General features: G+C 46.2%; 1 protein-coding gene across 1 annotated transcript; it reads right to left on the reverse strand.

Moving 5' to 3' along the window:
• Positions 1-1902: 1902 nt before the first annotated feature.
• Positions 1903-19731, reverse strand: LOC146025745 (indolethylamine N-methyltransferase-like). Its single transcript, XM_083155782.1, has 4 exons — positions 19659-19731; positions 15086-15293; positions 13573-13663; positions 1903-2099 (listed from the first exon to the last, which is right to left on the reverse strand). Exons 2-4 carry the CDS (start codon positions 15247-15249, stop codon positions 2076-2078), a joined length of 279 nt encoding a protein of 92 aa, XP_083011908.1. The 5' UTR covers positions 15250-15293; positions 19659-19731; the 3' UTR covers positions 1903-2075.
• Positions 19732-27980: the final 8249 nt, after the last annotated feature.

A 27980-nucleotide genomic window follows, 5' to 3' on the forward strand; every position in this document is an offset into this window, starting at 1 on the left:
GGACGCAGTCTGCCTGTGGCTGCGCTTCCACCGATGTTGGGTTTTCCTTAACAAGATCACTCTTCTCAATAGTCAATTTCCCTCTTGTTATATCTTCGATATCCTGCCATCGTTTGCTGAAAGTTAAAGTAAACAGATCATCAACATGTGATATGATTATAGACAATAGCACCAATCAGAGTCTCTCTATCATTTGTTATTGCTTCCTAGAAGTTGATAGACAGAAGCTTTAGTACATTTACCTCTAAAGGGGATATTTAATCAAGGGTAACGAGTGCCAGGCTGGCCCCATAGCCGTGACCCTGACCTGTTCTCGGCCAGATCGACTGGTAATCGGCAGGCGGGATTCAATGTCCCGCCTGTCGAATGCCAAAAAGTGGGTGCGGCTGCGAGATAATGTCGTGGATGGTCGAGCCGGGAGCTGGACAATCCACGGCTGTTCTCGGCAGAACGGGCCCCACTGATTCTAAAGTCGGGTCTGTTCTGCCGAGATCCCTGTTTAATGCTTTCAGGAAAGCGGTGGGAGATTGAATACCCCCCCTAAGAGTGATCTACATCCTGTGACCTCAGCCACCCTCCCCTCGGCATGCATCGGCCTGACTGCGTTCCCAGGGGAATGCACAGAGTTTTCATGGGGTAGCCCATAAAACGCTGGGTTTTACCATGGTCCATTGCAATTTCCACCCCCATCCGCTCCCAGCCCTCAACAAACGGGCCGACGAGTTTGGTGCCGGGCTTTGCACATGTGCTGAAATGCGCATATCCAAACCCCGAACATCGGGAATGTGGCCATATTCGGATCACATGAGTGATCCTGAATTGGCCCCTACAGGTATGAAGTTTTTTTATGGGCAAATATCCTTAGATTGTCTGCCTGGCGCGTACATACACGTCAGCTCAACTCCTGGATATGAAAGTATCTCTATAAAAAAATGCCCTATGTGACCACTTGGGGGATGTCAGACCTTGGCTAGTGTTACTTTTTGAACAGCCACTTAATTATTTAGAACATTTGCATGAAAAAAATAACATCTTATTGGTGCCAAATACTTTATTTTTGATCAGGCACAAAGTGGGTACTTTTGACAGGTCCACAGGATTTTACTACAGGCTTTGAAAGTATTACCAAGGGTCAGTTCACATGCACTGCTGAAGGAGTTTGTAGCCACCTTGGGATGGGGCCCAATTTGAAACGATTCCATTTTGGATCCAGGTGAGAATGCGTGTGTGTGAGTTTGAGTGTATTTTACTGTTTCAAAGTCACTATAGCTTCTCCCATCCACAACATTGTGTGTGGCTTGCATGGGGGGTCCCAGAATTTTTGAAACTTTTTTAGGAGAGGACATGGCTGTGCCCCCTGAATGTGACCAAGTCCCCAATGTGTTCTGTTTTTTTTTTTTACATTTTTTTAACAACCCTAGCCTGGCAAGGGCCGGTTATACTGCCACCCCGCTCCTGCCCTGCCCTGCCCCGTCTCTTACTTCCCAGCAGTAGCATGTCCCTCTCTGCCCAGCACATGCTTTTTGTATGCTGAGCAGTCTCCTCTGCCAGTGTGGGATGGGGGAAGCAAACACACCATCCTCTCAACCTCCGCCCGCTTGCGGGACCCATGGCGGGTGCACAGGCAGCGTTGACCAACTGTCACATTTTCCAGGGCACAATGGTGATTGGCTAGTGGACATTTTGCCAAATAACTTAAAAATAAAGCAAATGATCACAACACCAATTTAATTGTGCATATCTACGGACCAAGAGCTTTAATTTGGTATAGGCAATGGCGTCCTTGAAATACAGATACTCATAAAAATCGATATACAGAAAGTCATAAAAATTGCCCTTACATTATTTTTATGTAGATGATAATAATAATAATAATAATAATAATAATAACCTTGCATCTCCTTGAGACCCAGCAATTTTCGCAGCAAAAGACCAATCATGGGCATCTGGATCTTTGTTCTTCCACTTTCTCATTTCCTTGATACATTGCTCATTACAGTTAAGACTTCTAATTTCTTTAAAGAACTGACAAACTGGGAACAGTTGATGGACTGTGGAACCGTAACTTACATGAATCAGGGTGTCTCCCCAAATGGGTTCTGCAGAAGAATATAAAAGAATCATTAGGAGGCAAATTCAGTTCATAAAACCTCTGTTCAACAAACATGGAGAGAACATGCATCGTTCTATATGCAACAGTATAAAAACAAAACACACGCAGAGTTTTTAGATCCTCCAGCACATGTATCGCCCACCGACACAGCACACTACACAGTATACACACTGCTGCATCTAACCCTCACATTAGGGTATATGCCCAGGGCTGGGTCTACCTTTAGGCAGCTACCTAGGTGCTGGGATCTGGAGGGCGCCAAGATTCTGCATAATCAGAAAATCAAGGATGTCTATGAGGATCCCTGTTGTACTTCATGCAGGTGGAGGCTGTAGAACTTCTAAGACCTCACCACCATACTTACCCTTGAGGCATACTTCCCTACTTTGCTGCCCCCTCTTCCTTGTACTCTGTTGTTGGTGGTAAAAGGGAGGGTGCTGTGGTCCTCTAGATAAAGCAGGGGACTTGCCCACCTTCCCGTGGGGCTGGGAAGACCAACCGATTTTTGGGAGCCACCCTGCCCTTCTGGAATGTTAGGTAAGTATGCCTTAAGCGGTTGGAAAGTGGTTATTGGTGGCAGTATGAAGGGGGGGGGGGGTAAGGTTGAGGTTTTGCCTAGGGTGCTAAAAAGCCTTACAACGACCCTGTATATGCCCCTGTCTCGGCTTCTGCAATCAATCTCGTGTGGCACTCCGTCATTATATCATTGCATACTTACCGGAGGAGAAAAATCGGTAGAGCTTTTCTATTGGCTTGGCAACTAGCACCTGTAATAATTCTTTCTCCGAGGTACATGAATAATATATTTTAAGATATTGTTCAATGTCCAAATCATTGTAGCGCTTCAGACAACCGGTATCCATTGTATCCATTGTGTAAGTATTTCAACGGCGAGTTACCGGGTTCTTCTCATGATCAAATGACCCAGCACGGTCATGCGTTATATACACTAGCAGGGTGATTTGAATAACAGACAATAAACATCCTTTAGGGGTTGTTATCACATGCTGATACACAACAGATAATTCCTCCAAGATGTCATAACATTACCTGGAGAATTATTCAGTCTTTTTTTTTAGCAAATACGGTATTATACAGCTTGCAGCCAGTCTAGAGCACAAATATACCTGAGAAAGGTATATACACCTCGCATAAACAAGTAATATACCTTTTATAAAGAAGACACAGATTTCCAAATTACGTTTAGCAGTGCTAAAAATCTGGAACCTTTTGATACTCACAGGGATATCCTATTATCCCTGATAAAATTTTGGGTGCGAAAAAGTTTTTTGCACTTTTGCCCCCAATGTTTTTTTAAAAATCTGGATATCCAATAAGGACACCGCCAGATAATAAGCAAGAAAGCTCACAAAAACAGGGGGGCTCCAGAGGGATCAAATAGGGGAGCCACACCAACTGCCACCAACTGGCATTCCAAACTGCCTATATGCAAGTTAGTGTTTCTCCCTTATTTGAACTGTGCTGCAGCCCCGCCTCTAGAGCCTCCCCAGCCAATCACCCGTGGCAAGGGTAATAGGATATGCCTGTAAGGGGCATATTCCAGTGGTGTTTTAAGTGAGAAGGCCCATGTGCATTCTCCGCTTGGGCGCATCTCCTACCGAAGAAGCACGCATGACTTGAGTTCATGCACGTGTACAGCCACTGGGCACACAATGCAGAGGTGGGGGAGGGATCCCATTGGATCCATCTTTTCAACCTTCTTTCCATTGCAAAGTAACAGGGCTATGAGAACCAATGCCATCTGAAGATGGTATTGGTAACCGCAAAGTTTGCAGAATACTAGGTGGCCCATAATAATAAATGGGTCTGTTACTTAAACCTGGAGATGTGCGTATGCCCCAGTGCATTGATTCATCTTCTTGGTTTGGTTTTGGCAAAGCCACCCTCAAGTGTTTTGGTTCGTTTTGGATAAAAATCAATAATCTAAAATTATAGATAAAATCACTGACAACATATGAAAACACTGCACGCACTGCAGCCATTATACACATGCCACTGCCCTGCACCAGTAATACTATTCTTCCCCTTCTGGAGTCCGACAGCACCAGAAACTTGCAGATCTCCAGAGTCTGGCACGGAGTGCTGCCAGGGAGGAGAGGGTCCATTCGGAACCTGCACACCGGCCCTCTACTCTCTTAAAATGCACCTGGATTATAAATATCTTTTGCCGTATGTGTCATGTGCAGGCTTGGAGTTGATGGACCCAAACTAAGTTCTGGAACTGATGATAACTGGAGGCTGATTGCATGATAGAGGTGGTTAAATGAAGTTCCTTCCCCTAGGCCAGTGGTTCCAACCCTGGTCCTCAAGTACCCCCAACAGTGTATGTTTTCCAGGTGTCCACATAGAATTACAAGTGACACAATTAGCTCCACCTGTGATCTTTTAACATGTGTCTGAATAATGAGTGCACCTGCCGGGTGACCTGGAAAACGTGCACTGTTGGGGGTACTTGAGGACCAGGGTTGGAACCACTGTCCTAGGCAAACAGAACTAGGCAGGATACATTCCTTGACTTGGCTGGGGAGATCCAACAGAACCATTAGTTAGATTCAGAGTTCAGTGCAGACTGGAGCAGGGCCGAGTTATCTAATGGGTAAAATAACAACCAATCAGGTTTGTTATCATTTATCCATTGCGTCATAGAAAATGAAAGTAGAATCTGATTGGTTGCTATGGGCTATCACCTCTTTTCATTTTTAGAAGCTTAAGGATGTTTTTCCCTTAGTATACTATTGGTAATTTAGGTGCAAAAATTAAAACATATCTTTATATAATCTTATCACCTCTATTCACTTTTAGTACTATTACAGTGGATATTGTTGCAAGAGAGCACAAAAAAAGATACATTATTATTATTTATTAATTCTAAAACCCTTTAACCTCCGTCTTAATAATTAGCGGTCTCTTGCCCTCAGCTTAGATTAAAAGTACAGTGAACACTGGCTCCAAAATGGCTGCATACAGTACACACGTGAGCACAGGCCTCAACCTCTCCGCAGGCCTCCCGGCAGTAGTTCAGAGATCTGGGATAGATCCCAGGATGGAGCCACCACTAAAGGCCTCTGCCAGGCCGCCACAGCACCCGAATAGCTAAGCGATGGGACTTCCTGTACCAGGCTCTCCGGTGTGACAGTATGTGGGCACTCATAGTATCAGGCCATAGCTCCACCCCTTATTTCTTCCCTCATGTTGTCTTCATTAACCACAGACTGCCTATGGCTGGCATTACACGAGTAGATGTCTAACTTGTGACTTCTGCTACTGTTTGTCTCTCCCAAGGCTTATACTGTAAGTCACATAGCTGTTATTTGCTATTCAAACTAGTTTCTCACCTTAGAAAAAAGCTCTAAAAACCTAGTAAAATCTAGAGATGTGCAACGAACACTTTTTGTGTATTGTATTATGGTTTAGGATCTCCCTTCGTGTTTTGGATCTGGATTGGTTTTGCCAAAACCACCCTTTTGGGTTTTGGTTTTGGATCTGTATTTTTTTTTCGAGAAAAACATAAAAACAGCTAAAATCACATAATTGTTTTTTTTTTTTGCTCCTACGCTATTATTTACCCCAACAACATTAATTTCCACTCATTTCCAGTCTATTCTAAACACCTCACAATATTATTTTTAGGCCAAAAGGTTGCATTGAGGTAGCTGGATGACTATGATAAGCGACACAAGTGGGCGGCACAAACATGTGGCCCATCTAGGAGCGGCACTGCAGTGGAATACATTATGGCAGTTTAAAAACTAGGCCCCAAAGAGCACATGATGTAAAAAAAAGAGGTGCAAGATGGAATTGTGCATGGGCCCTTCCGCCCATCCTTATGTGGTGTAGATAGGATATGCACAATTTAACAAACCAATCATTTCAGCGACAGGGTCTGCCACACGACTGTGGCTGAAATGATTGGTTTGTTTGGGCCCCCACATAATAGAAGCAATTAATATATCTCTCCCTTCCCAAACTTGCTCTACAGAGACAAGACTCATCTTCCGATTCCTCGCCATCTTCAGTGTGAACATTTGTCCCCTCTGGCATCTACCATCACAGGTCAGTCTGTACTTTCTGGAGGCAATTGCTGGTCTTCCTGGAGGAATTGATGAACATCGTCTTTTCCACATTTTGTGGAAGCAACCTCCTATGCCAATCGCTGAAAATATAAAGCCAGTTTGTGCAAGAGCCTCCAAATTGCCTCTTTTTCCTGCCAGTATACTATATATAGACTGTCTGACATGCCTACTTGGATGCATTGCTGCGGTCGGGCGGCGACGGGTGGCAATGTATTTTAATACATCCCACCCTCTGTGTGAACATTTGTCATATGAATAACCAACAGGTTACTAGAATGGGCAATAAAGCGGTGCCAAAGGGTGCAACTACTGGCCTCGGCACACCCAAAACATTAGGATGACATGCACCCAAGCTCTGAAACGTTGGCCATTGCTGCCCCTTTCCTGCCTCCAAATGTCTGCAGCTTGTCAATCAGGCTGTGGCTTAAGGGGGACTGTGAGCAATCTTGCCTACAGAGACCTGCCCAACTGCAATACAGATGCTACGCATGCACAGATCTAAGAACATCGGAACTTTATGCAGGCCATCGGGTCTCCGAATTAGGACAGTTCACAACATTTCTCCAATGATTTGGGAACCAACATTTCTGTGAGATGTTCAAAATATCCTCTAAAGATGCCAGCGTCTCTCACATTTGTTATATAAATTCAAATGCAAAAATGTTGAGTAAAAAAAAAAATTATATTTCCTATATAAGGTAACATTACAGGTCATTGTGAAGAATAAATATGTTTGCGTGGCAGTTTTCACACCCAATTTGACAATTTCACTTGGCACTCAAAGGGTTAAAGGGTTAAAATTGGATTTTTTTACAATAAAGGGCTTAATACACCAGAGAAATATTCCAAAATATTACAGTAACTCCATTCAACTTCATACAGGAGATATGTTTTCGGAGGTTTGCCATCCACACACGTCAGTGCTATCAATTATTGCAACAACTGAGCACTAAACAAATGAATGGGAACCATCTTCAGCTGAGCACGGCGATGGTCCTTCCACTGACGGATGGTGATTCTTCTATTTGCCAATCAGGGGGTTCCCCACCCTAACATAGAAAGTAGTCACCCACTGTTTCAATATCCATATCTGCTACTGTCACACGGGTGGACTAGATCAATGGTGAGGACTGGTTAAGCCAACCCAGATATAACAATCAGCAGCAGTTACCGTATATCAACCACACTGCAGGGATATACTACCACAATCCTGATTCCTCCTTTTTTCCTATTTTTCTTCCTTACCTGATCTAAAGATTTTTCTTTTTTTTCTAGTGTTTCTCCACTAGATGGCACCATAGTCATCATTATAAGCTGAAATTATATACCATTCTTTTGGAGAGAAAAGGATACAAAATATACTGTTTTTTCTCATAGAATTCTGTACACACTATTAGCCTATGTACAATCTTTAGAAAAAGATTTCAGTATAGAATATTCGCGGTTCGCCACACATTTATCATATATGGGATCACTGTCTGAGTGACAGTCCTTGACAACTTAAGATTATTTGATTAGTTAAAAAAATGTATTATCTGTCCTGTGTGTGTCATATATGTGTTTCTGAAATGGTCTAATTATTAAATGTTTTAAAAATGAATAATTAAACGTTAAGTTTTATAAAGTGTGCCCCCCAAAAAAGAGAGTGCTTCTCTTTCCTCTACCACATACTAATATTTACTCTCAGGGGAGCACCTCCACTTCACTCACCAGTGCTAAGGCACTTACACATTCAATAACTGTGGATAAATGACATTGTCTCTTCTTGATTGTTGACATATATCAAGAAAGTGGTGCTAGTGCACAGGTACTCTTCCCCAAAATCCCTCCCCCATGGTACAAGATTTTTCTAAAGGGTAAGATATTTAGATGAACTATACTGTAGGTATACATTTGTCCATTTTCATTCCCCAAACTAGTCTGCCGGCTTTCATCTCCCATTCCCTTGACTTTGTTAGGTTTCATTAAGTGGACTTTGAATCCACTTCTGATGGTGCGTGTAAGTTTGTAAGATCTTTTCCAAGTCCCTTCGATATATTCAGTCACTGCTGTTGGCCTTACCAATCCATTGGCGGAATGCAAAGATGTGACACCAGACGGGTTGGTTATCAAGCTCAAGTATTCTGCTTTATTACGGCGCATTTGTCCCTTATACACAAAATAGCATCATTGCAATACACATATCCCGCCCCTCTGGGTTGGGTGCATACATTAATCCTCCCCAAAGGAGGGGTTACAGGCTAAATATTGGTTCTGCGTAGCAAACGTGCACTTCTATTTTGTAATTTAAGGGATGTTCTTTATCATATCGTCACCCCCATGTGCCTACACCCATCTGCCAAGTCTCTCATGTCCTTGTGTGTTGATTCTGCTGATCGGACAGACTTCTGTCTCTGTACATGGGAACCTCTGTTCCTTCTGTACCAAAAACATTTCTCTGAGGGGCTGTTATCTGTACTTTTCCCAAGACAGAATGTAGGCTGTTACTTTTTCTTAGTTACAAGCGGCTTCTAGCATTTTGCAGCTGTAAGCATATAATAAATGTCATGGCTGATCCTTGTGAAATGTTTAACTCATTGTAACCTTATAGTCTCTCTATATGTGCTCTGCGTGACTCCTTATTATTATTATAATTTTATTTATAAGGCGCCACAAGTGTTTTGCAGAGCCGTACAAAGGAACAATACATGGAGACAAAACTTGGCATAACATTGAATAAATAACAAAAATAGAGTACAAATAAAGAGCGCCACAGTTCAATACACAATGCAGCTTAAATATAAGTAGTGAGGACTCAATCAACATACTATAAGAGGCTTGAGGCCAATGATGGAGATGAGTATGCGGACGAAGATGGCCACTGAGTGTTATGACCCCTTGGGACATAGGAGAACTCATCTCCCATATAGAACAGACTATAACTCTAACAAAAGACAAAGGTTTTGGGATAAATCCACTTTCAGCGCCACTACTGAGGAAAGGTATTATGAAAGGAGATATACGTTCCTTATAATTAAATACCGTTCCTCTTCTCCGTATGTGTCACTCGAGGATTCAATCGAAATGACAGGCAATTTTCAATGTATCCTTTAGGATGTCGTCCTGTCCCCGGGGTATTTCGTCCAGTATATATGCAAAAGAATGTGCAAAGGAGATGCATATAGTGCAATGACCCTTTTTTATTTAAATGTAACACAAACTGACATATACATGGATAATACACAAAAGGGTAGTGGAGGAAAAAAACTGTGAGAAAAAAGGTGGTCTGTAATTACCAGATCAAATTGAGAACTCCTTTTGGGGAAATTCTCAAATGAAGCATGGATTGAAGGGATAGCGTTCTGTCCTGTCCGGATTCAGTCCAGTGCAGTGTCCCTCCTGCTGGTAATCGTGGCCTCCGTTCTCCTCAGTGCCTCCACAGTCCCGTACACCAACGCGTTTCAATCTGCGAAAAAGATCGCAGTCAACGATTGAAACGCGTTGGTGTACGGGACTGTGGAGGCACTGAGGAGAACGGAGGCCACGATTACCAGCAGGAGGGACACTGCACTGGACTGAATCCGGACAGGACAGAACGCTATCCCTTCAATCCATGCTTCATTTGAGAATTTCCCCAAAAGGAGTTCTCAATTTGATCTGGTAATTACAGACCACCTTTTTTCTCACAGTTTTTTTCCTCCACTACCCTTTTGTGTATTATCCATGTATATGTCAGTTTGTGTTACATTTAAATAAAAAAGGGTCATTGCACTATATGCATCTCCTTTGCACATTCTTTTGCATATATACTGGACGAAATACCCCGGGGACAGGACGACATCCTAAAGGATACATTGAAAATTGCCTGTCATTTCGATTGAATCCTCGAGTGACACATACGGAGAAGAGGAACGGTATTTAATTATAAGGAACGTATATCTCCTTTCATAATACCTTTCCTCAGTAGTGGCGCTGAAAGTGGATTTATCCCAAAACCTTTGTCTTTTGCATCCATTTGTACAGGTGGGAGGGCACCTGAAGGGATATACCACATTGGCAGCCTAGTGCGCACTAGCAGAGTCACATACACCAGTCTTTTTGCACTTCTATAACTCTAACAAGTTCTATCATTGTGACACGTACCAGATATTTATAATTACCAATTGGCTGATGGCTGACCGCTCCTCCACCCAACTGACAAAAGACTTAATGTCTTAGTCCCAACCCTATCCGGTTTGTTCTAGCATTGATACTTGTTTATGGCTCAAAGATACTCTCTGCTCACCGAAGGAGCTTCTAAAGGCCCAATAACATAGTCAGGCCATATCCTGATATAAATCACCTTCTCCATTGCTGATCTATGTGCTAAGTTTTAATTTACTACAAGACTCTTATTGTAAGGTAAGATAAAAGGGGCATTGGGTGACGAAGAGTAGGCCGAATCGTCAGTTTAGCCCATTCTGGGGGAAACGTAGTGGTGAGCTCAGCAACAGAAAAAGGTTTGGACAAACACAGTAGTGAACAGTAGCGGATGAATGCAGGATAATTGTCATTGTATAAAAGTGAAATGGTACCACACTTGCAGGTTTTTACCTTGAGATAAACTCCATATCAATTTCTCATTAGTGAACAGTGGATTTAGCCAGATTTTCTAGAATAATCAAGCTCACCAAGATTTTGCCTTTTTAGAAAAAGAAAAAAGGCCACAGAGTCCTCCCCAAATGGAAAAAGTAAAGCCTTTAAGGATAAAATACTTCTAATTATGGGCAAGATGTACTAAGCCTTCAAATGGAAAGTAATAAACCACCAACCAATCAGCTCCTACCTGTCCTTTTACACAGCCTGTAACACGGCATCTAGAAGCTGATTGGCTGGTGGTTTATCACTCTCCATTGTATCACTTTTCAAGCTTAGTACATCTCGCCCTAAAGCCTTTAATGAGTAAAACTTAACCCTTTGACTGCCAACATCTCTGTGAGAGATGTTCAAAATATCCGCTAAAAATACCAGCGTCGCTCACATTTGTTATATAAATTCAAATAAATTAAAAATGTTGCGTAAAAAAAAGATTACATTTCCAATATAAGGTAATCATTACAGGTCATTAAAATGAATAATAATGTTTGCTTGGCAAATTTTCACAAATTCTCTTGGCACTCAAAGTGCAACTTACAATTGATGAACAAAACATCATTTGAAAAGTTTGGAGATTTTACAAATCATGCATACAGTACATATTTTTTATTTATTTAAATTTTTACCTTATTGAAGCACGACATACAGTAAATGTACAATATAAATGTATTCGCATTGTAATGGCCATTACAAATTTGTATACAAGAAAAATAAATGAGTTTCAGCAGGAATAAACTTTTTTAATTCTCTTAAATTTAATGGAATGTTGCAACATTCCAATTTTGCTTCTCCCTGGAATCCTTAAATGTAGGAGATTTAAAAGCACTGCCCTTAAATCCACAGCAGAAATAAAAAAAATCATGTATTGAATCATTTGACTGCATATGATTGGTATTAGTAATACTTTACTTATTCAGTTTGTGCAAACATTTTACAGAACAATTTAACCGGTGGCGGTTTTTACTTTTTCCCTATGGGCTGCAGCCAGGGGCGTAACTAACTATTTAGCGCCCCCCCGCCGCACGTTTATTCGCCCCCCCCCCCCACACCTAACCTGCCCCCCTTCTTACCTGCGGTCTGCGTCTCGCCCGGCTCTCTGTCGGGACCTTCCTGACCGTCACGGTCCCGGCCGGCTCCTGCTGTTACAATGAAAACGGACTCTTAGAAAATGGCTGCCCCCATACTGCAGACAGAAAACTGTCTGCAGTATGGGGGCAGCCATTTTCTAATTGTCAGTTTTCATTGCAGCAGGAGCCGGCCGGGACCGTGACGGTCAGGAAGGTCCCGACAGAGAGCTGGCGAGACGTAGACCGCGGGTAACTATAGCCCCGCAGCCCCCCCGGCGGCACCCCCAATTTCTCTGCGCCCCCCCGCCACCGCGGGGGCTGCGGAGCTATAGTTACGCCACTGGCTGCAGCCCCCCCAGGTAAAATCTGCCACTGTTCTCTGCTTATGAAGTCAGATGCAGTCTGTGAGACTGCTCTGGCTTCAATGTGACTGGCAGTGACTTCCTATTGGAAGGCCGACCTGCCAGTCACTCAAGGCAGTCCCATTTGGAGGTGTTCCCTCCCTCCAGGATGCCTCTCTGTGTGCAGTACCGTGGATGACACTGCGCATGTGCCGTACTTGGGAACCTGATTAAGCCTCTGGGGGCTGCTGCAAAGGCAGCCCCAGGAGGCTTGGGCCAGCGCATGCGCAGTATGTATGAAGTTTCTGTGCATGCGCTGGCCCCGTGTAGAGGACCAGCGGCTGGGACCGGCAGAAGCGGGGAGCAGCTCCCCTCCTCCTCCTGTTTCTTCAGAATAATTGAATTTTTATTTTAGCGGATTGCTTTCCCCAGAGTGGTGCTGACTATATCTCCGCACTCACTAATATATGCATGTGATACCACTAGCATAACTGCCCAAACCACAAAGGGCCTGATTCAAATCCAATCGCTAAGCAGCATTCTTTCGCATCCCCTCGCATGCAGTCGAAGGGTCGAATCAAATCTAAATCACCCCCAAAAGAGCAGAATCAAAGTGTAGGAGCATGCAAGAATTATAGATCAGTGGAAATCAGGGGCCAAATGTAATAGGGTGAGAGTTTCAGAAAGTGAGAGATTTTGGGAGAGTTTCCCCATGTTTTTTAAAGCAGCAATCAATTACATGGCAAAATCAACCTGGTTTTGCAGTGCAATTGATTGCTGCTTTAAAAAACATGGGAAAACTCTCCCAAAATCTCTCACTTTCTGAAACTCTCACCCTATTACATTTGGCCCCATGTTTCTTTTATGATTGTTTTATTTGTTTATTTTATTGGTTCATTTATTTTATTTATTTACTTAATTTATGTTTCTTCACAGATCCACCATTACACGGATAAACGAATCATATTAGAGAAATAATCTCATTGGCTCGAAACTCTCTTTCACTTTCACTCTTTCACTTTCTGGGCAGCGACAAAAACAATTTTTTCATGATCCACCAGATCCACAGCCGTGTTCCTCTCCAGGTCCTCATAAATCACAATGTTATACCCTTCATCACTCAGAGCCTGTTTTAAAAAATTGTCATCATACGTACATATATGATACTTGTGCCCCTCGACTTTAAAATAGGAAGCATTGATATCTGCAAACAGTAAAATATAGCCTCCTGTTTTAATGAAAGATGACATTTTTTTCAGGTTAATCAAGTAAGTATTCTTATCCTCACTAATGATGTCCAGTGCCCATATGCTCAATGCGCAGTCTACTTTTTCTAGACGTACAGGATCGGTTGGGTTGTCTTTCCCGAAGTCACATTTTACAATACGTTTCAGTATGCTCCTCACCATGTCTTCTGTTCCCTTGCATTCTTCACTGAAAAATATAAATAAGCATGATTCATATGGAGGGAAAGGCATCCAGGGGCTCAACTTTTAAATAATCAGTGAAAATGTTTTTTTTTTTTTCCAAAAACTAACAAGCAACAAATAGTTTTATTGTTATAGATGAGAGGTTTGGATTTCTCAATATGGAGAATCAACCAAACAGTTAGAATCTGTTTGGTTAGTACTTTACATATCTTAGCTTGGATTTAAAAATGAGGCAAAATTTAAATTTTCCCAAAAAACTCATGTCATACATTTTGGATCGGTTATAAATAATGGCAGTTTTTACCTATGGGCTGCAGGAAATGCAGCCCCCCCCAGGTAAAATCCGACACTGTGCACAGTGTTAGTGAAGCCAGATGCAGTCTGTGAGACTGCACTGGCTTCACTGTGACTGGCATACCAGTCATACAAGCCAGTCCCAACTTTCCTCCCTCTGCCTCTTTGACTTCTATGGGCTGCAGCCGCAGCAGCCCATAGAATCTGGGGTATGCGCATGTGATGGGGCAGTACTAAGGCCGATACTGGACTGTCATCTACATTGTACAGGTGCCGGGACCATGGCGGGGAGCAGGTGAGCAGCGGCCACAGTTGGGGGGGTTTCCTGCATCTCGGCCAGCGGCAGCCCCCCTTCCTACAATCAGGTAAGAGTCACCACTGGTTATAAAAATCTCCTTCCCTCTGTCAGCTTTTCTTATTCTCTGTAATTTTATTCTACAAATATGGCAAAGAAGGTGCACTTCAGCTTGAGGGGGGAGATGTATCAAACCTTGGAGAGAGATAAAGTGGAGAGAAAAAAGTACCAACCAACCAGCTCTTGTCATTTTTGAATATAGAGCCTTTTTTTCCAAGTCAGTTGTACCTTTGTCAAATTTGGTAAGAGGCAAGGCGGCGCAGGGTCTCTCCCCATGATGTGTCCGCAATACTTGTAGAGAGCGAAGTGCTCACACATGACCGTTTGCTAAGCCAAGCGTAGGCTGCCCATGATCAGGGATGCAGCAGCTGCGTGTGAATTTACACAGTCTCTGCAGTCCCAAAAAAGCTCTGGACTGCCTGCACAATGGGCCCTCGCCGCGCCAGTCGCATCACCACCGCCTTCCGTCGCATGCTGCGCCGGTCGGATCACCACCGCCTTCCGTCGCGAACTAAACTGTGAGGCATGCGCAAATATCCAAATATCGAGATCTGCAACCAGGTCTGAATCAGGCCGATAGCCTGTAACATCACAGTTAGGAGCTGATTGGTTAGTACAATAAATCATGCAAAGGGGGGGCTGCGACCGATCACACATATGCAGACCCATAAACATCAGATTAGTACCTAAACCATTGGGTTACTTACTAAACTAAATCAGCCTATAATACATCAGTTGGACATTGAGAAATGTAAACAGAAATGAAATATGCCACACCTGCTTCCCTTTAAGGTTGCCATCACGTCCAACGTATGAGACCAGTCATAGGCGCCTGGGTCTTTGTTCAGCCATTTCTGCAGTTTCTCGATGCACAGGTCATTGAACTCTAGAACTATGATTTCTTCCAGGTATTCACAGATCGGAAAAAGCTGAAATATCATGGGTCCATAGCTAATGTCAGCCAGGGATTTCCCTTTAACAATACCTAAAGACAAAGAACCATTATTATTATTACCAGTTATTTATATAGCGCACACATATTCCGCATCGCTTTACAGACAATACTTAGCCGGTCATCTCATTCCTTGCCCCAGTGCAGCTTACAATATAGGGCTCTGATTCAGTTTTGTTAGCAAAGCAAATTAGCACGCAAATGGGTAAAACCATGTGCACTGCAGGTAGTGCAAAAGTAACATGTGTACAGAGAGTTAGATTTGGGTGACGCGGGGGCTACATCCAAAAGCAGACAGTATTTATCCAGCAGAGAAACAATATAAAGTATTTACTCCCAAAGCAACATAGGGGCAGATGTATGAAGCTTTAACAAGAGATAAATGCAAGGGTTATAAGGAGAGATAAACGTCCAGCCAATCACCTGCTAACTGCCATGTTACAGCCTGTGTTTGAAAAAAGTCAGCAAGGAGCTAATTGGCTGGACGTTTATCTCTCCTTATCACCCTTGCATTTCTCTCTTAATACATCTGCCCCATAGGACCTTATTCTGGTTCACTCTCAGAGGCAAATTCCTTCTCAAATGGACAAAACAATGTGCACTGCAGGGGGGCAGATGTAACCTGTGCGGAGAGAATTAGATTTGGGTGGGGTTTTACTTCAAAGTGAGATCTATATTGCAGTGTAAAAATAAAGCAGTCAGTATTTTCCGTGCACAGAAACAAAATAACTAACCCAAATCTGCCCCCCTGCAGTGCACATGGTTTTGTCCATTTGAGAAGGAATTTGCCTCTGAGAGTTAACCAGAATAAGGCCCATAGTTTGTTCCAGACACTTTTTTTTCTTTACTGAATCTGACCCTATGTACCCTATAGAACACACAGGAAAAGAACGCTGTTGGTTAGGGTACTCGCCTACCATATTGAACAGATCATCTGTATAAAACGTAACTTTAAATAATAATACATATAAGTGGGATTCCAACTGTCAGAACGTCCTGGAATCCCGGGCAAGATCCGGGCGTGAATTCGACAATTCACAGCCATTTTAGAGAAAACAGATCCGACTGGTTTTAAAGTCGGATCCGTGATGTCGAATTCCGTCTTTAATGCTGTCGGAAAAGACAGAATTGAATAGGCAGCCGCTGCTATTTCCCCTTTCGGAAATAGTGGCGGGGATTGAATACCACCCATAAAATGCAATTTCAAGGAGAGAACATACAAAATGCACAGGTACACAAATATAGTACTGAAAAGTCCTCATTACAGAAAACCTGGGACCAAGTATAAGCTCTCCCTTGTTGAAAAATTGGGTACTCTTTACCTAGAAGGGCGCCCACGATTTTGTTCGTGGGCATCGTTAGTAAAAAAAAATCGCGTCGGTCGCATCGTAATGCGTCCAAAAAATCGCATGCGATGCGACCGACGCGATGCCCGCGATTTGCCATAGGAAACAATGTTAAATGTCTCAATTGACCCGATTTTCCTGTTCAATGTCTCAATTGACCCGATTTTCCATAGGAAACAATGTTAAATGGCCCACAGAGGCCAAATAGGCACCCTGAAGTGTGAAATGGCCCCCACAATTGTTAACGCCACCCCACGATCAACGTGAACCCGATGCGTGGCGAGCGCAGTGAGCCCGTGAGGGGCGGCGGTACGCGTCCTACGACCTTTTCATACCCCCACTATCCACGTCAGCGTGGAGTTGAGAATAGAAAGTGTGGCGAGCGCAGCGAGCCACCGAGCCCGAAGCGTGATGAGCGCAGCGAGCCCCGCGAGGGGACGCGGACAGCTGTGAAGCCCACGAGGGGATGCGTATACCTGTGAAGGTGTCCGCGTCCCCTTGCGGGGCTTGCTGGGCTCGCCACGCTTCGGGCTCGGTGGCTCGCTGCGCTCGCCACACTTTCTATTCTCAACTCCACGCCGGCGTGGATAGTGGGGGTATGAAAAGGACGCGTACCGCCGCCCCTCGCGGGCTCGCTGTGCTCGCCATGCTTCGGGTTGATGTAGATCGTGGTGTGGCGTAAACAATTGTGGGGGCCATTTCGCACTTCAGGGTGCCTATTTGGCCTCTGTGGGCCATTTAACATTGTTTCCTATGGAAAAATCGGGTCAATTGAGACATTGAACAGGAAAATCGGGTCAATTGGGACATTTAACATTGTTCCCTATGGGAAATCGCGGGCATCGCGTCGGTCGCATCGCATGCGATTTTTTAGTGCATGCGATGGCCGCGATGGCCGCGATGGGCGCCCTTCTAGGTAAAGAGTACCAAAAATTGCAATAACACTAAAGTGCAACGGAATCTGCTGCGCTATACAAGAAACTGTAAATAAATAATAAATAACAGGTTTACACACAATTGCAAAAGGAAAATGATACTGAGATATCAGAGGACGTTGGTAGAATGAAGCTGTGTGCTAAGCTGCTGTTACACAAAAACAAAAGGGGGTGTCACTCCCAGGGCTATTTTTGTGCAGGCTCCAGCAGGAACTGTGGCCCTTATTCTAGTTCACTCTTTCTGACAAAATATTTCTTAGATGGACAAAACCATGTGCACTGCAGGTGAGGCAGGTGTAAAACCCCACCCAAATCTAATTATATCTGCACAAGTAACACCTGCCTCACCTGCAGTGCACATGGTTTTGTCCATCTAAGAAATATTTTGTCAGAAAGAGTGAACTAGAATAAGGGCCACAGTTCCTGCTGGAGCCTGCACAAAAATAGCCCTGGTCACTCCCCACAGCTTACCGAGTCCCAGAGTGCACACCCCACCGAAAAAACACCCCCCACCACCGTATCTGTAATACCGCTGGATACTCCAATATGACAGCCGGGAGGACTTTGAAGGGCAGGTCCTCACCATGGGGCAGGACAAGGAGCCAGTATCTGCGGGGGAGAAGGGAAGTGACGAGAGCCTGCTGGAGGAAGAGGGAGCAGCAGCGGGAGAGGCAGCATGTCGAAAGGAGGAGACAGGACGTAAGTGACCGACAGCAGCGTGGGGAAGGAGCAGTGTCAAATGGCGTGTGGAGTAGCGGGTGAGCAGAGCAGAGAGAAGTGCTGGGAGACGGAGCAGTGAGTGACAGCTCCAGTCCTGGCGTCTAGTGAAGCCGATAGTGCCTCCTCACAGCGCCGCACTAAACGGCGGTCCCGGACAGGATACTACATAATTTGGCGTCATGGCGAACAGGATCCGGGTTAAGGAGAGAGAGGCCCAAGAGGGAAAGATGGAGTAACAACAAGTAATACCACTGTCACCGGTAGTGGCACCCAACAGCGATCAACAAGAACCACCTGTAAGAACAACGAATGCCCCCATAATGCTGCCAAATTACTTTGGAGCCCCGTGGCTCCCGACCTACAGTGGAGGCGGCGGAAACACGAATGGGAGACCATATGAATGCAAACAACATTATTCTCATGCCCGAGCGCCGAAGGATCTAATGAAAACTAACCAGTCACACAGCAAACTAGACACCAGTATCCGCGGGGGAGAAGGGAAGAGACGAGAGCCTGCTGGAGGAAGAGGGAGCAGCAGCTGGAGAGGCAGCGTGTCGGAGGGAGGAGAGTGGACGGAAGTGATCGGCAGCAGCGTGGGGATAGAGCAGCGTCCAGTGGCATGGGGAGCAGTGGGTGAGCAGAGTGGAGAGAAGTGCCAGGAGACAGAGCGGTGAGTGACAGCTCCAGTCCCGGCGTCCAGTGGTGCCGATAGTGCCTCATCACAGCACCAACCGGTGGTCCTGGACGGGATGCTACATACCCCCTCACATGCAACTGCAGCAGGAGAAATCATTCAGTGGTCAGTGACTATCGAATGATTTCTCCTGGTCATGCAAATATAAGTCAGTAGAGACTGACATCTTTGCGTGCTCCAGGATGAAGACAAGGAGAACGACATGTGACGTCAGCCGCCCATCCCCAGCCGCATTTGCATGGGAATGCCCAGCAGTTTCATGGGATGTTCCCAAGCCCTAGCGACACCACTGTCCTGTCCACCCTAGTCCACCACCCCCCTTCTGTGCGAGCGCCATGCCGACTGTTCCGGTCGGCGAAGGTGACCACACAGAAGCCCCTGCTTAGTTAGACGTGCAAGGCCCGCCCCCTGGCTTTTACTTTTCTCCCTGAAATGATTTTTCTAAAGTAGGCAACCCTGCAATATACATGCACAAAGCATACACACAGTATACATGCACATAGCATATGTACATACCATTAACATGGAAATCAACAGGTCACTCCCTCCCTCCCCGTACACACACACACACACACACACACACACACACACGTCTTCCCCTTACACGTTATTTAAACAATTCACACACGTCTTCCCCTTACACGTTATTTAAACAATTCACACAAACTGCTGCTGTAATAGGGACATCATGTAAATCACCCACCTTGCTGCTGCAGAGTCACTGGGAATGCTGGTGAGTGGTGACAACCACTGCCTCTCCCAGCTCTGCAACTGTTTCAAAGCTCCATAATAACTTTGACTTCTGATCTGCCTGAGAGGAGCTGTGTGATGATGCTGCAGCTCCCCCTACAGGCAGCCAGCAGCCACACAGCCAGCTTCTTCTCGGCAGCCATGTAAGCAGGAAGAAACCCTGTCCAAGCTCTCCGATGGATGCGCTGCCCTCCTAAAGTCCCATTAAATGTCCACCACCCCCTCACTGCCCCCTTTCATTTCACTGCCCCCCTGAAAATCAAGAACGCCCACCAGGGGGCACTACCGCCCAGGTTGAGAACCACTGTGTTCTAGAAGATAATTTTCTTCTCTTCTTCTCTTACTCATGCTATATTATAATGCTTTACTGTTATATCCCTGTTATATTCTGTTATATGCTCCCTACCTCATCCTCACCTCATTATATCGATGATATTTCCAGTATTATGAATAGATAGATTCCTTTCAAAGTAACTACAGTGTAAAAACAAATCCGTATACCTGAAGAAAATGCTTTGTGAACAGATGACATAATGTTTATCGTGGATTCTTGAAAGAAGCAGTTTTTGACGTCTGGAGCAAAGTATGTGTCCATGATTTTATCGGGGTCAGGAGCATGCACATGGTATTGCTTTTTGGTGTTGGGATCCATCCTGAAGTGCTTGGTTTGTAAATGGGTGACACTAGCAGAATTGATAGGGTCTTTATAGTTTATGTAGCCAGAACAGCAGTTGTTTGACAAATACTGAAATAGGGTCACATGTTAACACAAGGCGGATTATGTAGATTATGCTTATTATTATTATTATGCATTATGGATTATGCATTAGGGCAATATATGATAATGTTGTTAAACATAAAATAGCATGTCATTAAAACATAGCATAAAGATAATGATCTGTGGCTTTATACGCAGCCCCGGGTTCAATTCAGGGGATTCCTGCATTTATATATGTCACGCTAGCAGTAGCACCAGCTGGAGTGTAACGGAGGCTAGGTGCCTTGATGTAAGGTTTTTGCATAGACGACAGGAGGGAGGGATGCAATTGGATAAAAGAAAACCAGTTTTAATAAAGATACTGCGATACAGAAGATGAACTGTGGCACAAAGGTAATACTGAAGATATAAAATAACCAGAGTCAATGATATATAAAACTTATTGTAAAGTTCGTAGTGGATGGATAACGAGGTTGAAAACTGAAGATGGCTTGAAGTGTAGATTTGAAGAATAAACGTAAACTTGAATAGTTGATTTGAAGGATTTACTTGAAGAGATGATTGAATTGAAGATTGAATGATTGAATGAAAGATTGGATGATTGAATGGTTGAACGATTGGATGATTGGGTGATTGGATGATTGGATGATTGGATGGTTGGATGATTGGACGATTGGGTTATTGAATGTTTGGATGGTTGGATGATTAGATCATTGGAAGGTTGGAAATTGGAAGATTGGATGATTGAATGATTGGAAGGTTGGATGATTGGAGGATTGGAGGATTGGATGATTGGAAGATTGGATGGTTGATAGGATGAATCTGGGAAGTATTGCAGCAGGCCTGAGTAGCTGTGACCAGGGAGAGTTGCAGTGGAAGTAACCGTCAGGTGAGGAAAGGGTGATCCCCTTTGGGGGGCTAACCTTGTCCGGACCGTAGAGGCGGCAGCAGGGTTCTGCAGGTGGATGGTCTTCACAGCAGGCGAGCAGGAGTGGATTCAGTCTGGAGATAGCTGACAGGCAGCAGCGCTTTCAGCAGGAGTGGGAGTCCGGTGCCTAGGGAAAGGACATCATTGTACTGACTGACTGTTTGGCCCAGCTGGTCAGTATTTAAAAGGAGAGCTGCACTGTAATTGGCTGAAGGTAATTGGTAGTGCAGCCTGGTTGGAGAAACCAACAAGATGGCCACCGCCAGGGAAGGTGACAGGTTTCAGAACCAGGAAGTGTGTGCAGTACACTCCAGGCAGCGTGTCCAGCAAGGCCCAGGCAGAGTTCACAGCATCATGGCACCTCAGTGTGGGAGGCATGGGTGGCAGACATGGTGGTCGTGACAATATAATTGTAATCATTTAAAAGTCTTAAACAACCTGGTTTGACCTTTTATGTTATTGCCACTTTATAATTGTGTTAAAATTATGTTTGCCTGCATTTCAGCACAGGGGTAGTTCATCCAGGGAGGGGCAAGTACATTATTTTTTAGCATCAGAGGCAGGATTTCCTGGGCTTTCAAGTTTAATGCTGACTAGTCTGTGGGGGTCATTCTGGTTGGCTCAGCGGTAGTTCACTGCTTAGCGAGCCTTCTTACACTGCTCACCGGTTGTACTAATGTAAGCCCCCTCCACCTTGCAAATATCCTCGCCGCACTGTGAATGGATGTTTTGCATTTGGTGGCCGCAGATTAGGAAAGATGTTGTTGAATTCATAGCATCATGTTCCATATGTGTGCAACATAAAGCCTCACGACAAGCTCCTGTTGGCACACTTCAACTCTTGTCAATCCCTACGCTTCCTTGGACGCATATCTCAATTGACTTCATCTCTGAGTTACCCAAGTCCCAAGAGTACAACGCGATTTGGGTAGTGATTGACCATTTTTCAAAAATGGCCCGCTTTATTCCACTCCCCAAGTTACCACCTGCTTCTAAATTGGCCAAATCTTTATACAGAATATCTTCAAGCTTCATGGATTGCCCAAGGAGATTGACTCTGTGGGTGACATTCTATGCTTTGAGATAAATGCGCGTTTTTTTTTATCGCACCACTTCGCACTTTTTCAAATTGCAAGATTGCCCCGTTTTTCGCATATTTAATGAGATGAGAAAAACGGGCCAAATAGTGCGAATAGTTGCGAGGTGGTGCGATGTCTTTAGTCCTGAAAATGTGCGATTTTCATGTCTGAAAATCGCACGTTTGCAGGAAAGCGCAAAATAAAATAAAAAAAAACGAGCGCGGGGTCCCCCGCCCGAGCATAACCAGCCCCGGGCTCATTGAGCCGGTGCTGGTGATATAAAATCAGGGTCCCCGACAAATAGGGGTCCCCTTGATTTAATGAAACCAGCACCACGCTCAAGGTCTGGCGCTGGTTCCCAAAATATGGGGGACAAAATGACTAGGGGTCCCCCGTATTTTAAGAACCAGCACCGGACCCAACCAGCCAGCGGGGTAATGCCACAGCCGGGGGACACCTATTATATAAGGTCATGCGGCCAAAGCATTATCCCCGTGGCTGGTCAGCATGGGCAGGGGTCCTGGGGAAGTGGGGACCCCCCCAATGAAGGAGTCCCCCCACTCCAGGACTTACCAGCCCATGCTGATAGTCCGGGTCTGTCCCCGATGCCCCTGGGCGGTGGGCATCGGTCTGATGGATTGTGTAAAAAAAAGCAGAAAAACTATTGTTTTCTACTGGCGAACTATGAGTCCCAGCAAGCCTCCCCCGCATGCTGGGACTTGGAGAACCACAAGTCCCAGCATGCGGGGCATTAAAGGGCCCGCTGGCACTTGTAGTTCAACAGTACAAAAAATAGTGAAATAACACACACACTGACACCCTGAAAAATAAAAGTTTAATACACACATAACACACACATACTGATACTTACCTACCTTGAGCCCGTAGGTCGGTCCCTGGATCCTGGGTCCGGGCTCCGGGGCTCCAGGGCAGAAGATTCCGGTTCCGGGGCCTTGGTCCTGGTTCCGGGGCTGGTCCTGGGGTTCCGGGGCTCCAGGGCAGAAGAGTCCGGTTCCGGGGCCTTGGTCCTGGTTCCGGGGCTGGTCCTGGGGTTCCGGGGCTCCAGGGCAGAAGAGTCCGGTTCCGGGGCCTTGGTCCTGGTTCCGGGGCTTGTCCTGGGGTTCCGGGGCTGTTCCGGGGTCCAGGATCCGATGAAGTCCACAGGGGTACCTGAGGAAGGAAATCCTACTCACCTGGTCCCCGGCGACGACATCGGCATCCTCTCCGGCAGACGCGCTGCTCCCGGCTGCTGTGGTACCCGCTCTCGGACTGAAGAGGCGAAGAGATTTTCATCTTCCGCGCCTCTTCTCAGAATGATTCCATTGGCCGGCTAGCGGCCAATCAGGAGCCGAGAAAGTCGGCTCCTGATTGGCCGCTAGCCGGTCAATAGAATCATCCGGAGGAAAGGCGCGGAAGATGAAAATCTCTTCGCCTCTTCAGTCCGAGAGCGGGTACCACAGCAGCCGGGAGCAGCGCGTCTGCCGAAGAGGATGCCGATGTCATCGCCGGGGACCAGGTGAGTAGGATTTCCTTCCTCAGGTACCCCTGTGGACTTCATCGGATCCTGGACCCCGGAACAGCCCCGGAACCCCAGGACAAGCCCCGGAACCAGGACCAAGGCCCCGGAACCGGACTCTTCTGCCCTGGAGCCCCGGAACCCCAGGACCAGCCCCGGAACCAGGACCAAGGCCCCGGAACCGGACTCTTCTGCCCTGGAGCCCCGGAGCCCGGACCCAGGATCCAGGGACCGACCTACGGGCTCAAGGTAGGTAAGTATCAGTATGTGTGTGTTATGTGTGTATTAAACTTTTATTTTTCAGGGTGTCAGTGTGTGTGTTATTTCACTATTTTTTGTACTGTTGAACTACAAGTGCCAGCGGGCCCTTTAATGCCCCGCATGCTGGGACTTGTGGTTCTCCAAGTCCTAGCATGCGGGGAGGCTTGCTGGGACTCATAGTTCGCCAGTAGAAAACAATAGTTTTTCTGCTTTTTTTTACACAATCCATCAGCCCGATGCCCACCGCCCAGGGGCATCGGGGACAGCCCCGGACTATCAGCATGGGCTGGTAAGTCCTGGAGTGGGGTGACCCCTTCATTGGGGGGGTCCCCACTTCCCCAGGACCCCTGCCCATGCTGACCAGCCATGGGGATAATGCTTTGGCCGCGGGACCTTATATAATAAGTGTCCCCCGGCTGTGGCATTACCCCGCTGGCTGGTTGGGTCCGGTGCTGGTTCTTAAAATACGGGGGACCCCTAGTCATTTTGTCCCCCGTATTTTGGGAACCAGCGCCGGACCTTGAGCCTGGTGCTGGTTTCATTAAATCAAGGGGACCCCTATTTGTCGGGGACCCTGATTTTATGTCACCAGCACCGGCTCAATGAGCCCGGGGCTGGTTATGCTCTGGCGGGGGACCCCGCGCTCGTTTTTTTTTTTTTAAACTGTTTTTTTTTTATTTTTTTCACCAGAAACCTGCACAGAACATTGCGATCTGTGCAGGTTTCTGGCTAATTCGCCCATCAGAACCTGGTCTGATTTTTGGGCGAATTATAGCCACACTTTATACAAATCGCATACCATTAAATATGCGATTTGTATACTTTTCCATGTGAAAACATCTGGATGCGATGTGCTGCGAAAAGCAGCCATCGCATTTCCAGTTTGTCCAACTTGTTGGCAAAAATCGCATTTTTTTCACATTTTCGGTCCTCATTAAATATGCGAAAATGTAAAAAAATTCGATTTCGGCCGTTTTTGCGAGAAAATTCGCAAAAGTCTAATTTTCGCATTCCATAGAATGTCACCCTGAGTGTGGTGTACAGTTTGTGGCACATTTCTAGAGGGCCTTGTCTTCTGCCCTTCAGGTGAAACTAAAGTTTTGCTCAGCCTATCACTCACAATCCAATGGCCAGACCAAAAGGGTTAAACAAGACCTAGAGACTTTTTTGTGACTATATGTCTCCTCCTCCCAGGATGACTGGGCTAGACTCCTCCCATTGGCAGAGTTTGCCCACAACTTCAGGTACCATTCATCCACAGGATGCACTCCCGTCTACGTAGTTTATGGTTAGCATCCACAGCCTCCCAACTTTGAGGCATTAGCAGCTACTGAAGTTCCCACAGCTACTGCAGTCCTGAATCATTTTTCCCAAGTATGGAGGAATGCTGACATTGCCTTAAAGAAAGCCTCTGTATCTTATAAATTCTTTGCAGATTGAAGAAGACATGCTGTTCCTAGTCTCAGTCCAGGAGAGTAAAGTATGGTTATCTACATGTAACCTACGTTTACATGTCCCATCCATGAAATTTGCTCCTAAATTCTTTGGACCATATACTGTGGAACAAAGAATTAATCCTGTTGCATATAAATTGTAAAGTAACCTAAATACCTGAGAATTTCCAACTCATTCCATGGGTGACATTCTATGATCTGCGCTAAAAGCGCATGTTTTATTTGCGCACCATATCGCCGCAAATCGCCTTTTTTGAAATCGCATTTTTCTGCCTAAATGCGCATATTTAATGTGATGCGCATTGGAGGCTGAAAAGTGCGAATAGGGGCGATTTGCGGCGATGTAGTGCGTTGTTTTTAGTCCTGAAAATGTGCGATTTTCATGTCTGAAAATCGCACATTTGCAGGACAGCGCAAGGTAGTAAAAAAAAGACCCGAGCGCGGGGTCCCCCGCCCGAGTGTAACCAGCCCCAGGCTCACAGAGCCGGTGCTGGTGACATAAAATCAGGGTCCCCGACAAATCGGGGTCCCCTTGATTTTATGAAACCAGCACCAGACTCAAGGTCCGGCGCTGGTTCCCAAAATACGGGGGACAAAGTGACTAGGGGTCCCCCGTATTTTAAGAACCAGCACCGGACACAACCAGCCAGCAGGGTAATGCCACAGCCGGGGGGAGACTTTTTATACAAGTCCCCCCGGCCAAAGCATTAACCCCCTGGCTGGTCAGCATGGGCAGGGGTCCTGGGGAAGTGGGGACCCCCCCAATGAAGGGGTCCCCCCCCTCCAGGACTTACCAGCCCATGCTGATAGTCCGGGGCTGTCCTCCATGCCCCTGGGCTGTGGGCATGGAGCTGATGCTTTGTGTAAAAAAAAGAATGTCAACTATTGTTTTACACTGGCGAACTATCAGTCCCAGCAAGCCTACCCCGCATGCTGGGACTTGGGGAACCACAAGTCCCAGCATGCGGGGCATTAAAGTGCCCGCTGGCACTTGTAGTTCTGCAGTGTAAAAAATAGTGCACAAAATCACACTGACACCCTGAAAAATAAAACTTTAATACACACAAAACACACTGATACTTACCTACCTTGAGCCCGTAGGTCGGTCCCTGGATCCTGGATTCGTCCTCCGGGGCTCCAGGGCAGAAGAGTCCGGTTCCGGGGCCTTGGTCCTGGTTCCGGGGCTGGTCCTGGGGTTCCGGGGCTCCTGGCGTGAAGAATCCGGGGTCCGGGATCCGTGGTAGTCCAGAGGGGTACCTAAGGAGGAAAATCCTACTCACCTGCTCCCCGGCGGCGACCTCCGCTGACAGCGCTGCTCCCGAATGGTACCCGGCTTCAAGGAGTTGGTCCGGCGCTGAGATGTTGCTCCCTCGACGTCTCTGAACAGAATGATTTCTCGGCCAATCAGGAGCCGAGAAAGTCGGCTCCTGATTGGCCAGAAATCATTCTGAATATAGACGCCGACGGAGGAACATCTCAGCGCCGGACCAACTCCTTGAAGCCGGGTACCATTCGGGAGCAGCGCTGTCAGCGGAGGTCGCCGCCGGGGAGCAGGTGAGTAGGATTTTCCTCCTTAGGTACCCCTCTGGACTACCACGGATCCCGGACCCCGGATTCTTCACGCCAGGAGCCCCGGAACCCCAGGACCAGCCCCGGAACCAGGACCAAGGCCCCGGAACCGGACTCTTCTGCCCTGGAGCCCCGGAGGACGAATCCAGGATCCAGGGACCGACCTACGGGCTCAAGGTAGGTAAGTATCAGTGTGTTTTGTGTGTATTAAAGTTTTATTTTTCAGGGTGTCAGTGTGATTTTGTGCACTATTTTTTACACTGCAGAACTACAAGTGCCAGCGGGCACTTTAATGCCCCGCATGCTGGGACTTGTGGTTCCCCAAGTCCCAGCATGCGGGGTAGGCTTGCTGGGACTGATAGTTCGCCAGTGTAAAACAATAGTTGACATTCTTTTTTTTACACAAAGCATCAGCTCCATGCCCACAGCCCAGGGGCATGGAGGACAGCCCCGGACTATCAGCATGGGCTGGTAAGTCCTGGAGGGGGGGGACTCCTTCATTGGGGGGTCCCCACTTCCCCAGGACCCCTGCCCATGCTGACCAGCCAGGGGGTTAATGCTTTGGCCGGGGGGACTTGTATAAAAAGTCTCCCCCCGGCTGTGGCATTACCCTGCTGGCTGGTTGTGTCCGGTGCTGGTTCTTAAAATACGGGGGACCCCTAGTCACTTTGTCCCCCGTATTTTGGGAACCAGCGCCGGACCTTGAGTCTGGTGCTGGTTTCATAAAATCAAGGGGACCCCTATTTGTCG

The sequence above is a fragment of the Crinia signifera genome, chromosome 1 (assembly GCF_055691185.1).
Source record: "Crinia signifera chromosome 1, ASM5569118v1, whole genome shotgun sequence".
NCBI lineage: Eukaryota > Metazoa > Chordata > Amphibia > Anura > Myobatrachidae > Crinia > Crinia signifera.